Genomic DNA, 13625 nt, shown 5'->3' on the forward strand with positions numbered 1-13625 from the left:
ACCCGTTCAACCTGAATGAGTTATTGAAAATAAATACAACTATTTTCTTTTTTTTTTCTTCCTACATTTCTCTAAAACAATGCCCAGGCCTTGCTTTCTTGGCTTGGGAAGAAGGGACTGTTATTGTTTTACTCTAAGAGCTGTACCTGGAGATTTTGTCTCAGAGCTGGCCTGGCTTCAGGGACACTGTCACAGCAAACAGGTGGTGCTAAGGCTCCCCACGTGCCCTGCCCTGGGGTGCTGCAAGCTCTGAGCTGAACCCCAGACACAGCTGGGAATGAACAGCTACACCCAGAGCACAGGAGCAGCTGTGCAGGGGGAGATCCCAGGCTGTGCCTCCCTCCCAAGGCAAGGACTCCTCCTGGCTGCCAGGGCAAAGCCACCCAGCACGAGCCCGAGGGTCAGGAAGTACTGCCATGACCCATCACTGAAAGCAGAGATGGCAGGAGCACCACAGGCTGCAGCAAAATGTCCTTAACACATAAAACACTGAGGACAGAAACTGCAGTGCTTTGCACAGCTTCCCTCCCCGCTGTGCCATGCTGACAGTTACACTGCCATTTCTACATTTTGGGGTGTTTTGCTCCCAAGATAGCCAGGCTCTGCCTGATATGTGTGAGAACGCAGGGCACCCCTCACACACACCTTTGTGAGCCTCCTCCTCCTCCTCAGCTGTGACAGTGCTCTCCTCCCTGTGACAACAGCAACCTTTGCTGTGGTGGCACTCCTGCAGCAGACCCAGCAGATGGGGCAGCATGTCCACACACATCCATTAAGTAGAGGGGATACTCACATTATTATTGCTATAATTTTATTTGCATCCAACAGCTCCCCAGAACATTTTGTGCTCTTTCCACTATTTTAAGGTCTACAGGTTATTCAGAGCCTACTTGCTGCTAACATCAGCATGCAACTACTTGTGTGTCAGTCTAAATTGGAGATAGCCTGAATAAATGGCATAACTGACCCTTCATTGGCATAAAGCAGTCCCACTAGGAAAAAAAATATATATGCACACATTGATATATGCTGATTCCAGCAACAATGTGATTTGAGGAAGCACTGCAGAAAAAGGATGCAAGGATCCAGTTCTAATTGTGAGACACAGCACTAACTTCTATGGTGCTGTGCCCATTTGTAGCCACTCACACTTGTTTTCACTGGCTAAGCCTCAGAAGTGAGTTTCTTCTCTCTTGAAATGTTTCCTGCACAAAACAGCTGCTGGAGTTAAGAGCAGCTCCTGATTAAATCATCTGGGATCAGCATTCGTGCTGTGACTCCAGAGGTTCCCTAACAAATGGAAACTAGTGAGAAGATGGAGCTATATCCAACTCCACCTCTCTTCTAGGCTGCAGCAAATGGAGCACTACACATACACCTGAGGGACACAGTAAAATTCTCTAAAAATACACCATCCCACAAATGCACCTTCCTAGAAATGCCTCTGCAAAATGATTTTGAAAGAAGCCACCTTGTCCTCAGTATCAATCCAGAGCACTGCAGCTCCCTTGACCCCTCTTACTGCTGAATGCTCTGCAATTGCACAGCGAGCCCATGACCCACCACACCTACCTGGGACAGACAACGTGGGAAAAAGGCAAGAAATGGTCCTGTTTGCAGAGCCCCGCTTAGGAAAAGTGGTGAGGATCATACAGGCTGCATGGTGGAAGGAAACACCTACAGTAAAAGCAGGGCAACCCCTGATGAATGGGAGAAATTATGCTTCTGACTCCATGGATATCAGAAGGCTAATTAATGACTTTATTATGCTATATTATTCTATACTATATTACACTACATCTAAACTGAATCTGCACAAGCACTCAGCTGCACAGAATCTTGTGACTGCCAGCCGACAGTCCCGACACACACTCGTGGATTCAGTGGGTCAAATAATCAAAACACTCACACCAGAATCCAATTACTAATTCCCTCCAGGTAAATAATCTTCTACAATGCATTCCATATGTGAACAGGAGGAGCAGCAATTGAGATAAGAATTGTTTTTTCTTTCTCTGAGGTTCCTCGCTGCGATTTCCAGAAATATCCTTGGGAAGTTGTGCCTTGCTTTTCTCTGTGAAGAGAAATGAAGCCACAAACATCCATCTCCAGAACTGGAAGACAAAGTGCAGGCAGGGCAGAAGAGTGATGATAAGGATTCCCACCTTGATTTCGTGTGCCTTGAGGGGGCCTGCCTTGCATGCAGACAGGGACCCTGCAGTGGCAGCAGGACACAAAGCCATCAGTGCTGCCAGATTAATGATCCCTGCTCCTCACACCACTTCAGCTGCAGCATCAGATGGGGCTGTACTATCATAGGATGATTTGGTTGGAAGGAACCTTAAAAATCACCCAGTTCCAACACCCTTGCTGTAGGTGCAGGGACATCTCCCTCTAGACCACATTTCTTAATGACCCATTTAACCTGGCCTTGAACACTTCCAGAGATACCCAGAAAAGCTGTGGATGAGCTATCCTCTTCCAGTGCCTCACCACCCCCACAGCAAAGAATTTCCTCCTAATATCAAGGAAGAAGAAAGCTTCTCCTTAAGCTTCTCCCCCTAAGTTTAAGATCATCCTCCCCTGTCCATCACTACATACCCTTGTGAGAAGTCCTTGTGCAGCTTTCTGTACTGGAAGGGCTCTAAGGTCTCCTCAGAGCCATTTCTTTTCCAGGCTGAGCAGCCCCAACTCCCTCAGCCTGTCTTCATAGGAGAGGTGCTCCAGCTCTCAGATCAACTTCATGCCCTCCTCTGAACTCATTCCAAGTGATTCATGTCCTTTGTATGCTGGGGATCCCAGAGCTGAACACAGCACTGCAGATGGGGTCTCGCCAGAACAGAATAGAGGGGCAGAATCACCTCCCTTGACCTCCTGGCCACACTTCTTTTGTTGTGACCCATGACACAGTTGGTTTTTTGGGGCTGCCAAGTCATATCTCAACAGCTTCCTACTTTCTTCATCTGTCCCTGCTGCATTACCTTAAAGCAAAGCTGGTATGAGTCAGCCTGTACCCAGGGGGCACAGCAAGGCCAGCCTGTTATGATGCACGGATCAGCATCAATAAGGCAGAAAAAGCTGATCACACAAAGCAATTAAGCAAGAATTAATCATTACTACCTTTAAAAAAAATTTCCTCACCACCATCTTTCAAGCTCAGTCGGTGAGAAGAAAGGAGAGGAAGCCAGGCTGAATGGAGAAGCCGTGCTGTGAGCACAGGAGGCACCAGCTGTGGCCAGCACCGTGTGTGGGTGAATCTCCTATTTATGCCAGTGCCAGGAGCACCCACTCTCCCCACTGTGTCTGCATTCTTCCTTTTACACCCTGCACGAGACCACCCCTGGCTGTTCCCTGGCTGTGTTCTCTGCTCAGCAGTGTCCCATCTGACCACACAACAGGGTAGAAGAATAGAAGCATAGAACAAAACAAATGAGAAGCTCTGCCCTTAACTGGGAGAAGAGGCACAAACCAAACACGCTGAGATGGGTGGGAATGACGCAGAAGTTGGGTCAGGCCCAGCCAAGATCAGTTGGCTCTCACCATTTGCTCTCACTACTTCTGCAGCAGTGACGGTGGCCACAGAACACCTGGTTGTAGCTGAATGCTGCCTTGGAGGCTCAGCCTAGAGGCTCTGCCAACTCTGCAGAAATTTGTAATCTCACTTCCAGTGGAAATGCATCCAAAGAGGCCTCTCATAACCCCACTGCCTTCCTCCCACAGCCTCTCCAGTAGAGCAAGGAGGTGGAAGTGGTCCTGGCACAAACCTCCTACACAGCCCAACCCCATCCATGTAGCTCTGCTGTGATGGCATTGGTGACATGGTTTTACACTTCTCCCAAGTTCCATCATATTCATGCTGTGCTGCCACTGAGCTGTGATGCCCCCACAGAAGCCTCACATCTGGATGCTGCACACTAGGATGGAGTCTCTCTCTCTCCCCCCAAGTGTTTTTATCATTTGAATAGGTAGGACAGCTCAGAAAAGAAGAAGGAAAAGGACCTTCTGCTCAGTTTTGAAAAGCACCTGTACATGGCAGTTGATTAACTTTAGACCCTGAATGTCTAACTTAAACAGGTGTGAAAACCTGCCTCTGCCAAAGTCATGGAAAACAAGCTGACTGCATAAACCGTGGACTTCAGGGGAAGCAGCCAAAGCAAGACATCCAAAAAAACAGTGATTCTGTAATGGAGCCCAGAGCTTCTGACTCTGGATCTCCTTATCTCATCAAGCACAGCCTGTAACACTGGGTAGTCCTTATTTGTGTCTCTTAGAACTCCTCCACAGTGAGCACTGTGACTTCACTCTCTATCTGTGCACAAAGCTGTTTACTGCATGTGACAGAGTATTTTGGTTACCCCCAGCAACTGGGCCAAAAAAAAAAACCCAAAAAAAAATTTATATTCAGATTTCTCTAGCAAGCTTGACATATTTTTCTGGAGGCTTTCTTTAAATTTGAGATCAAAACGATAAAGGTAGGGGCATGAACTGCTTCCCTGAAGGATAAGAAGAGCAAACAGCTACTTTCCATGCCACTTCATTGAGAAAATTTATGTGTGAAGCAAAGCAGAGCAGCATAGGAAGAGGAGAGGTACAGGAAATGGAACACCCCATTGCAAAGTAGGAGAGGCAGCATGAAAAGGGGGTTTATCTGATCAGCACCACTGCTGAGCTGTGCTTAAGCTGGCAGAGGCTCTTGCGTGCCTGGGACACCACACTGGGACGTGACAAGGTCCAGGCTAAACTCCTGGCTCTGCCAACAGGCTTGCTTAGCTAAACCCAAGCAGCCCAGTCACTGCACTTAGCCAGGTGCTCTGTTGCCTGCTTTAAAATACAGTCAGCAATTCTCCCCTGCCCATCCCACAGGGATGTCTGCATTACAAAGATGCTGCAGCAGCTGTCCTTGGACAAGGATGGGAACCAAACAAACACAGCAGGCAGCAAAATTCACTACAAGGGTCTAAGAGTCCAGCAGAGTCACCTGGGTGCCACAAAACCTCTGACAGTGAGAGCACAGCCCTGTGACTGTGACAGGGGGACAGGACAGCTCCCTGATGCCCTATTTGATACACACACAGGAGCAAAGGTGACTGTTCAATGCTGTTTCAGCAACACACCCAGAAAGGGCTGCTTTCCTCCACACACTCCTGCACTTCAATGCAGATAGGTCACACCATGATGCCTGCACAGAGCTCACCCCTCACAACCTGTTTCCTCAGCTGACAAGAAGCAGACCTGAGGTTTTATCTCCTCAGTGGGCACAGCTCTGGCTGGTGTGGAAAGAGGCTGGCAGCTGTGGGGACACATCTGCACCCAGGTCAGCTCTGCTCCACAGGTTTTATCTCCATCCACTCCAGGGCTGTGCAGCTTTCAACACCCTCAGTGTCAATGACTTCATGCCCCCAAGTGCCATAAACTTCTACAACCACAGTAGCTCACAGATGGGTATGGATGGTTATAAAATCACGTCCTAAATTAGGACAGCAAGAAGCTGAGATTGGAAGAGTAGGAGGAAGTCAGGAAATCCCAGGAGATGATGGTGGGGGAGGGATTTAGTCTCTTTAGAAAACAATAATGCAGTTTAATCTGTTTTTCTTTTGACTTTACACACTAAAATAAGCTTCTCAGCTTCTGGGGCTGTCACAAATCATAAGGAAAATAAGGCGACTGGAACCCCATCAGTAGAGTAAGAGCCATATAGTAATAATCCTGAGGAGCTGCACAGGGCTTTCCATCTTCAAAGTGTTTTACAGACAGTAATTTATTAATCTGCAAATTTCCCCTGGCCAAAAGCAACTGTTCTCTCTCTCTGTTAAGCATGAGATCCACAGTGCAGTTCAGCACTCGGAGAGACAGTGCAGGCAGTGGCTCTGACCTCTGGAGCTAGACCTCTGTTTCTTTCTCACTGCAACAAGAACTCCTGGCTGCTCCAACCACCACCTGAACCCAAAAGCATTGATGACATCAATAACCATCAAAAACCAAAGTAGCTGAAAGCCTCTGATACGGAGGAGTGTAAACAGACATGTTCACAATCCAGCAAATAACAGCAAAGCCTGAAATAAAGCTCCCTGGAGAGAAACTCCTGGCTGCCTTCCAGCCACTACCTGCCATGCTGGGGTATCATTCTGGCCCAGTCCTGGGCTCATCCTACCACACAGCCTGTCTGATAGCCCCCAAGGGAGCTACAGAGGCATTTCCTATGCACACATGATGATTCCCCCCACCAAAGGGCTATTTATGCACAGCAGGTACCTGCTCAAACTACGTGGGTCCATTAGATAATCAGCATGAGGCTGTTCCTCTTCTCCTGGCAGCAATATTCTGCTTTTGCAATCCCCTAAGATAGTACTCCCAACCATGGTCATCTCCCGAGCCCTCATGCTACAAAAGCTCTTGGAGGGTGCGAGAGCAGCCTGGTTAGCAGAGAGGGAAAAATTGAACAAGAAGCACAATTACAGCCACATCTCATTTATAAGTTGGTATCTAACACTGGCCAGCTTTGTTCAGAAACAAGGAGACAACTTTATTCTGCATTCATAGTGGCTGTTATGTTCTTTGTCTGAGAGGTTTTTCATCTCTTGTAAGCCAGTGTATATTTATATGACTTCAGCAGTGCCAAAGAAACTATTGTACAACCAGACCCAGGCCCATGGGTTTTTGTTATCCTTCCCTGGCTATCAGAACATCTGGGTTCATTAAGCATCCTACAACATGAGTCCCATCTTGAGGATGGCTTAGTTAGGCAGGGAAAGCAGAAAACCTTGACTACCACTGTGAACACTGACCCAAAGGTGATGAGTGATGCACTCGTGCACTCCACGCACTGCTGGTCAGGATATTGTCAAGAGCAGGAGAAGATTTGCCCACATGTTCAGCGTGAGCAAACAGAAGACTCAGGCACCAGTTCAGTCTCAGGCTCTGCATCTCTTACTCTACACTACTCAGATCACATTTATTCCCCTGTACAGCTTGCACCTCCCTTTCAGCAACTGATTTTGTTTCAGCACCAGCCTCCATACGCAGCAGAAACAGCAGAGCCCAGAGAACAGATGTTTAGAGCCACAGTGCTGTAGGCAAAATCTGGAGGGGAAATAAAGTTTGTGGGTTTGTCTCTCCAGTAGGAAGCAGGGGGAAGAGTAATGCTAAAGCTTTCTGACACACTGCCAGAGAGACTGACAGCCACGGTGGCTTAACTGGATGGAAAGGCCACTTGCAGCCAGAGCAATGCTGGTATTTTAGAGCTGAAATTTAGCAAGTGATGGTTCCTCACCTCCTCTGTAAGCTCACAAAACTTGGGACTCAGCAGAGCTGGTACCCCTGGCTTGGGCAGTCCCTGGTCAGTATTGCTGACCAGATTGCTCCACTGGGAAGGATGGCAGAGGCAGGAAAAGGGGCAGCAAACCACAAGACAACTCCTGTCCCTGCCTCCAGCCTTCCTCAGTCCAGCTTGGGCTGGAGAGAGAGCTGGTCCCAACAATACAGCATTACATGACTTAATGCTCAAAGCACAGAAAAGCACTCAGCTGAAATGAGAAATCCCTACCAAGTCACACATGTTAAATATCCCAGGAACCAGGTTACCCAGTGAGAGCTACCCATCTCCATGGCCCTGCTTGATGTTTGGCGACCACCAGGGCAGCTGTAGACTGTGCACAGCCCTTCTGCATGCACTCCAGATAAGCTCAGCTCTGCTCCCCCCACCTACACGCCCTGCTCCAAGAAGGAAAAGCAAGCCCAAATGCTGTAACATTTCCAGAACAAGGCCACTCTACCATACTGCTATGTATTTATGACTTTGCAAGGGTGAAACGAGCTCCAGTCTCCTTTTGGTGCCAGTCCCAGGAAACCCTGCAGTGAAACAGAGGGCTGCACAGACGGCTGCCCCTCCATCCAAGTACAAACAGCCATCCAAGCCCATCATGAATAACAAAGGACATTCTGACAGCCCAAACCACTTTATGAAGTCCATGGCACAAAAAAGAAGCTTTGAACTGAAGAGTGGATCTGACACCCACAGACCTGCAGGAAATTAAATGCATACACTGCAGTGGAATTGCAGGAGAAGTGTTATTTTAACTGATCACGTGTCTCATGTATTGAGGCTTGACTTACATTCTTGCAGCACTCTACAAGGGTTCTGGCCACCCTTTACAACAAATCTCTGCCAAAGGAGGTATGTTTAAAAAGTACTAAATGCCCTGCAGAAATGCATGGAAGGTTCCGGTTCTGCCAGATCAACTGGCACAAGCCTGTGTGACCCAAATGCCAGGGTGCTCATTTCTGAAATCAGCTTCTTCCCAGCCAACTGTGTTAGCTTCTAGAGCTGCTCTAACATTTCCTGGGCAATCCTGATTCAATTGCACGTACCTCTCATTTCTGCAAAATCCCAAGATGACTGCACGTGGGGTGTTGTAATGCTGCCTCAGCAGGAGGAGGATGTTGCGTTGGTGGAGAGCAGAACAGCTTGTCCAGAAGCACAAGCAAAGCAGGGATTTTCCCAGCCAGCAGCTGAGATCCATGTCCCTGGGCCCCTCCTTCCCCACACACTCTTACTGCCTAGGGCTCACTGGAGAAGACCTAGGCCATGTATTCTTTCTCCTTTGCTGTTTCCCCTGTTAGCCAGGATGGGACATCCCCCACTAAAGATCACAGCCTACTGTGAGTGCCTGCAGCCCTTGGGCAGCCCAAGGGAAAAAACCTCCCAGGCTTCAGCCTCTGCAATGAACACTGCACTGAGATGAACCTTGCTGAAGTGCACGTTGAGAGTCTGGCCCACAATAATTCAGTGTGGTCCAAGAGAGAATGACAGAAGAGCTGTTCATCTGCTCGGGGTATATTGTAACTGCTTGTTTGCCAGCATCGCAGAGGGACAAGAGTTCATGGGGGGACTCGTCAAACCCCTGTACAGCCCTTATTTCTGAGCATCTCCCCCCATAAAACCAGCTCCTGTTCTTTCCTCCCTCCCCCTTTCCACTTGCCTCCTGCAAATCATGCTGTCTCCTTCCACCCCCAAATAGGAAGTCCGGAGCCGAGACATGCACAATCTGCCTCTTCACAAGAGCTGGGCTGAACGAGTGCCAGAGGAGCTGCGAGCATGACAACATATTTCCTGTCAGGAAAGTGACTCAGTGAGACTGGTATCAGAGCTCCTCTTACTCTAGAAGTTCCCCTCTCCCCTTGCATTGCTAAGGCATGAGTCAGAATTGGAGAGCTGAATCTCAGTCCTCTCCGGATCCAACCAGGGATAGCAGAGTTCAGGTTCAAGCCTGGGTCCTTCCTGCAGCTCAGGGACAAGGCAGCTCCATGGGCCAAGCCCTGGATTCACCCCTCACAGAAGGGCAATAATGATACTGACAAAAGGGACAGCTGGAGTTTGAAAGCACTTTTAGGTGGAGGTGCTGTTGGTATTTGCTCATGCACCTCTTCATACCACACTGGTCATCTCTACACAGAGCACTGTACAACAGCCCCCCAGAATCAACATTGTGTCCATGCATTTTACTAAAGTATTTTATACACAACCATTTAATCCAGAAACACTGCAAATGCTCAAAACTCACTGCAGACAGTTTTCTTCTCTGCACAGGAAGTGGGAAGGTCCATCACATGCCATGTCCTTACCTGAGCCTCTGCTGAGGGTGACCATGGACAGCCAGAGGGAAACCAGCAGGACACTGACCATCTTCATCCTGGGAGACAAAGCACACAGACCTGGTTATCTGACACTGTTTTACCACTGCAGGCCATTTTTAAACTCTGTGTGTTTATTCCTCCATTCACCCTGTGATCCTTTAATTCTGACACATCCCTGTTTTATTTCATTAAGATTCCTCAAGGACAGCACCCTCATGGCAGCCTCACTCTGCCTGCAGGCAGCTTGCCAAGCCTGGGAGGTGATGGCTCTGAAGAGGACAGCCCAGCTCATTGACCTAAGTCACCAGAATGGGCTATATCAGGAGCACAAGGAGTCAAATGGATGTTTGCAGGCTACAAATCCCAAGCTCTGACTCCCAAAAGAAGGTCCTTTGCAAAGACCTCCTTCTGGTCATCTCTAAGAACAAGTGCAGAGAGCACTCGCAGCGGCTGTGGCACAGCTGCACTGAATGTGTGTCTGACACTGACAGGACAGGCACACCAGAGCAGTCCCAACTGGCAAGGTGTGCTGCCAGTGGCCTGCAAAGGGGCCAGCTGCCAGAGCCTGCTTCAACCTGCTCCTCCAGGCAGTGGAGGCAAGACAGGGCCTCACCAGCCCTTCCCAGTCAAACCCTCCTTGGAACTCGCAGGAGTAAACAAACGCCAGGTTTGTACACTTTTCAGAAAGGATCTAAACAAAGGCTTATACTTTCTAAGCAGCAGTGATAAGCAAAAAACAATCCCAAACTTTTCCATTCCCACTACAGAACACAATTTCCTGTAATTTGAGATAAATGTACACTGCCAGAGTTTCACTGGCTGCCCACTCCAGTATCTGGCATTCAGCTCTCAGAGCTGCTCACTCACTGGAATTAAATATCCCTCTGTTTCTAGGTTTTTCAGGATGCAATTTATAAGCTGGTAGTCATGAAAACTGACATCTACTAGATGCTCTCATTAAAGGGGTTAAGGTCACATTTGATATTCCTGTGTGCTGTCAGATCACAAAGGGAGAAGAGATGGTTAAAAGGCTGAACTTCATCAAAGCATCTCAGCTCTGCCAGGCAGATGCAGTAATGAGCATGGTGATACTGTCAGGAATGTGCTCATGAGATGACAGAGAAACCTGCTCCATCAGGGTGTGTTAAAAGTGTGGGGGGAGAAGCCACAGAGCTCCCTTAAACATCTCCCTCAAAAACCTGTCCAGAATATATGCAGTACACAGAAGGGCTTTGAGCATAGGCAGAGAACACCTAAGACTGCACAGATTGCAGAGATTAACAAGAATGGGACACGTGAACTGCACTACTCAAAGCCCAGCAGCGGATATTGAATCCTTCCTTTTCAGGGCTTACATCTGAAAAGCCTTTGTGCGATGCCTTCCCTCTGCTGGGCTCATCTCAAAGAGACAAAGGAAATCTGAAGCATGCTTGTTCTTCCCTGCACAGTCCATGGAAAGGGCTGCACACTGCCTCTGAAGGCATCAGGCTTTCAAAAATGGTCAAGAAGCAAGGAAGGAAGTGAGGGTTTTTTCCCCTGGGGTCCAGCTGAGAGGGCTGATCATCCCCTACCACTTATTCCAAATTGAAATGCCAGCTCCTTATCAAACCTCTCTCTATTGCCACCTACAACCAGCTCCCAATGTTACTTAAGACTCCATAGGGAAGAAACAATATTAAGTACTCCCACCCCTTGGAAATGCTGAAGAAAGATAAAACATTTTTATGCCATCACATTGGACAGAGAGATCCAACATGCTGCACTCCTGGTAGGAATTAAGGAACTTTTGGTAATTGAGATGCTTGAAGAGAGGGGGAGTAAAGAGTGGCAGGGAATCATTCCCATAATCAAGATCCCTCATGGTTCCCTCTCCATTTGTCATTAGCTGAACGCACAGTGTGTCCTAACTCACCCTTATTTTCCAGCGACTCTCTCCTGCATTTTGCACAAATCAGACTGAATTCAGCCCTGAAGCAAGCAGGAACCACTATGGACTTTGGATGAGTTTCCCTTGTATTGAGCAAGGCCATTTGCGTGGCCTGAGGCCAAAATAAACTACTACATTTCACTGGGTGATACATGAACTCTGCAGTGAGCTAATATTTACATCCATTAGCTGTGCTCACAGGAACTGTGCTCCTTTCAACTGTCTCACAGGTTCCCATGAGCAAGGTATCCAAGATTTCCATGCTCTGCCTACTAGTAGGAAAATCCTTTTTTTTTTCTAGCTCTACCCAGCTATAAAATCAGGAGCCTTACACACAGAGTGATTTACTTCTGGTTCATTCCAGGCTTTCCAGAGATCTTATCAGTGGAGACAGACAGACACAGAGCCTGTCAGATTACAGCAATTTCTCCATTACAGAGAAGGGACACAGCTGACCACAGCCCTGGCTGCTCCACACTACACAAATGCAAAGGACCATGGAAGGGACAGGCACAGAGTCAAGGGCTGGTCAAGGGGAGGCATCACACCCCTCCTGGATGCCCTGACCATGCCAGAATTTGCCAGCCCAGCTCTGTTCCTGTGGCACATATTACTCAAAAATACTCCAAAACCCAAATAGCCCCAAACCTGTGATATCCCCCCAAATAAAAAAGTCTTCCCACAGCAGTCCTGTGGTGACACAGGACATGAGTATTGCATCCTGCTGCAGAGAGGGGTGGGTTTTGCAATGCCCTTAAGAACCTGACACCACAGGACTACAACCCACCCTGGTCCTGCCAGAAACAGAAGAGTTTTCTCAACCTTTCCCAGCAACCTGCCTCTGTGTTTTGTGACAGGACAGAGCATGTTGCCATTTTCCTGCCTGTGATGCAATTCCAGCGGTGTCTGATGAACTTCTTGTGCAATTCTGTAGAACTGCCCCAAACACCAGCTTCTGTGGCTGCAACCGAAGGAGCCAGAGGCCAGGGAGTGCAAACCCAGGCTGCAGCAGAAGGCTTCTCCCAGCTGCATCCACCCAGTGCAAATAAAAGTAAAAGGAGAATAAAATCAGTGAGCAGGAGAGCTTACCAGCTCAGAAATCACACTGCAGCTAGAGAGCAGGCAATCAGAGCAGCCAGGAGGCAGCTGGAGAGCTCTGATACATCCTCAGCACTCCAGGAACTTCTCACGAGACCAACAGACTCTGAGGTGCTCTTAATGTCTCCATAAATTAACATTTTAATAATAATTCATAGAGCGGTTAGGGAAAATGATCCATCACAGCCCTTGCTAGAATTTCTTTTAAGGAACTTAACTTGAAATGTTCACTTTGTTTCAAATCAGAAATTGTTCCCTTTTTCTTCCAGAGCACTTTTTACTACCAACTTTCACCTTCTGTCTACTGAGGAGGAAAGAAAAGTGGGGTCGGGGGAAGCACGATCATGGAAGTGTCTCATGCTCTTAACATCAAAAGGGGTGGAAAGTCTGATTTTTTTCATTTTATACTGGTCACAAGTGGCTTTTCTGTCAGAAAAAAACCATGAATATTTTTATTTAAAACACCTTTTAATAAAACACCCTTGCCAAAGAGACCTCAGCAAGGCATCATTCCCTCCTGCCTTTAGCAGCACGGACTCTGCAAAGCCCACGCACTCTACCAGCAATTATAAAACCAAAGACAGATGTCAAGTAATTAACAAAGAGAACTGCACTCAAAGTAACTACTGCACACCTATTCTCAAAGACACTGTACCAATTCTACAGAACAATGCTGCATTTTTGAGGAAAAATGCCTTTGTCCCTCCTAACCAGAAGCCTCTAGGCAGAGCTGATAGGTTTTTTGCTTTTCATGGAGAAGTCACACTACAGCCTGCAGAACAAAAGCGCCCTTCAGAACCTTGCCACTAAGTGCTCTGACTGAAAGGGAGTATGAAATAAAGCAGTTTCTGAAAGAGGAAATAAATAATTTCAGCCAAAGCACGCTTTGCATAGTATTTTCTCTCTGTAAATCTGTCCCAACTCAAAAGCATTTGAGAGCCCCCAAAAATGGGACACAGACATGGGA

General features: G+C 47.8%; 1 protein-coding gene across 3 annotated transcripts in view; it reads right to left on the reverse strand.

The window, feature by feature from the left end:
- The window catches only part of IL1RAP (interleukin 1 receptor accessory protein), a 50169-nt gene that overhangs the window by 24490 nt on the left and 12054 nt on the right, over window positions 1–13625 (reverse strand). For all 3 annotated transcript variants that reach the window (XM_066556834.1, XM_066556835.1, XM_066556836.1), the window contains exon 2: window positions 9622–9689. In XM_066556834.1, coding sequence (XP_066412931.1) covers window positions 9622–9688 — 67 coding nt within the window. In that variant the 5' untranslated portion in view covers window position 9689. The remainder of the gene's footprint in view (window positions 1–9621; window positions 9690–13625) is intronic.

This window comes from Molothrus aeneus, chromosome 10 (assembly GCF_037042795.1).
Source record: "Molothrus aeneus isolate 106 chromosome 10, BPBGC_Maene_1.0, whole genome shotgun sequence".
NCBI lineage: Eukaryota > Metazoa > Chordata > Aves > Passeriformes > Icteridae > Molothrus > Molothrus aeneus.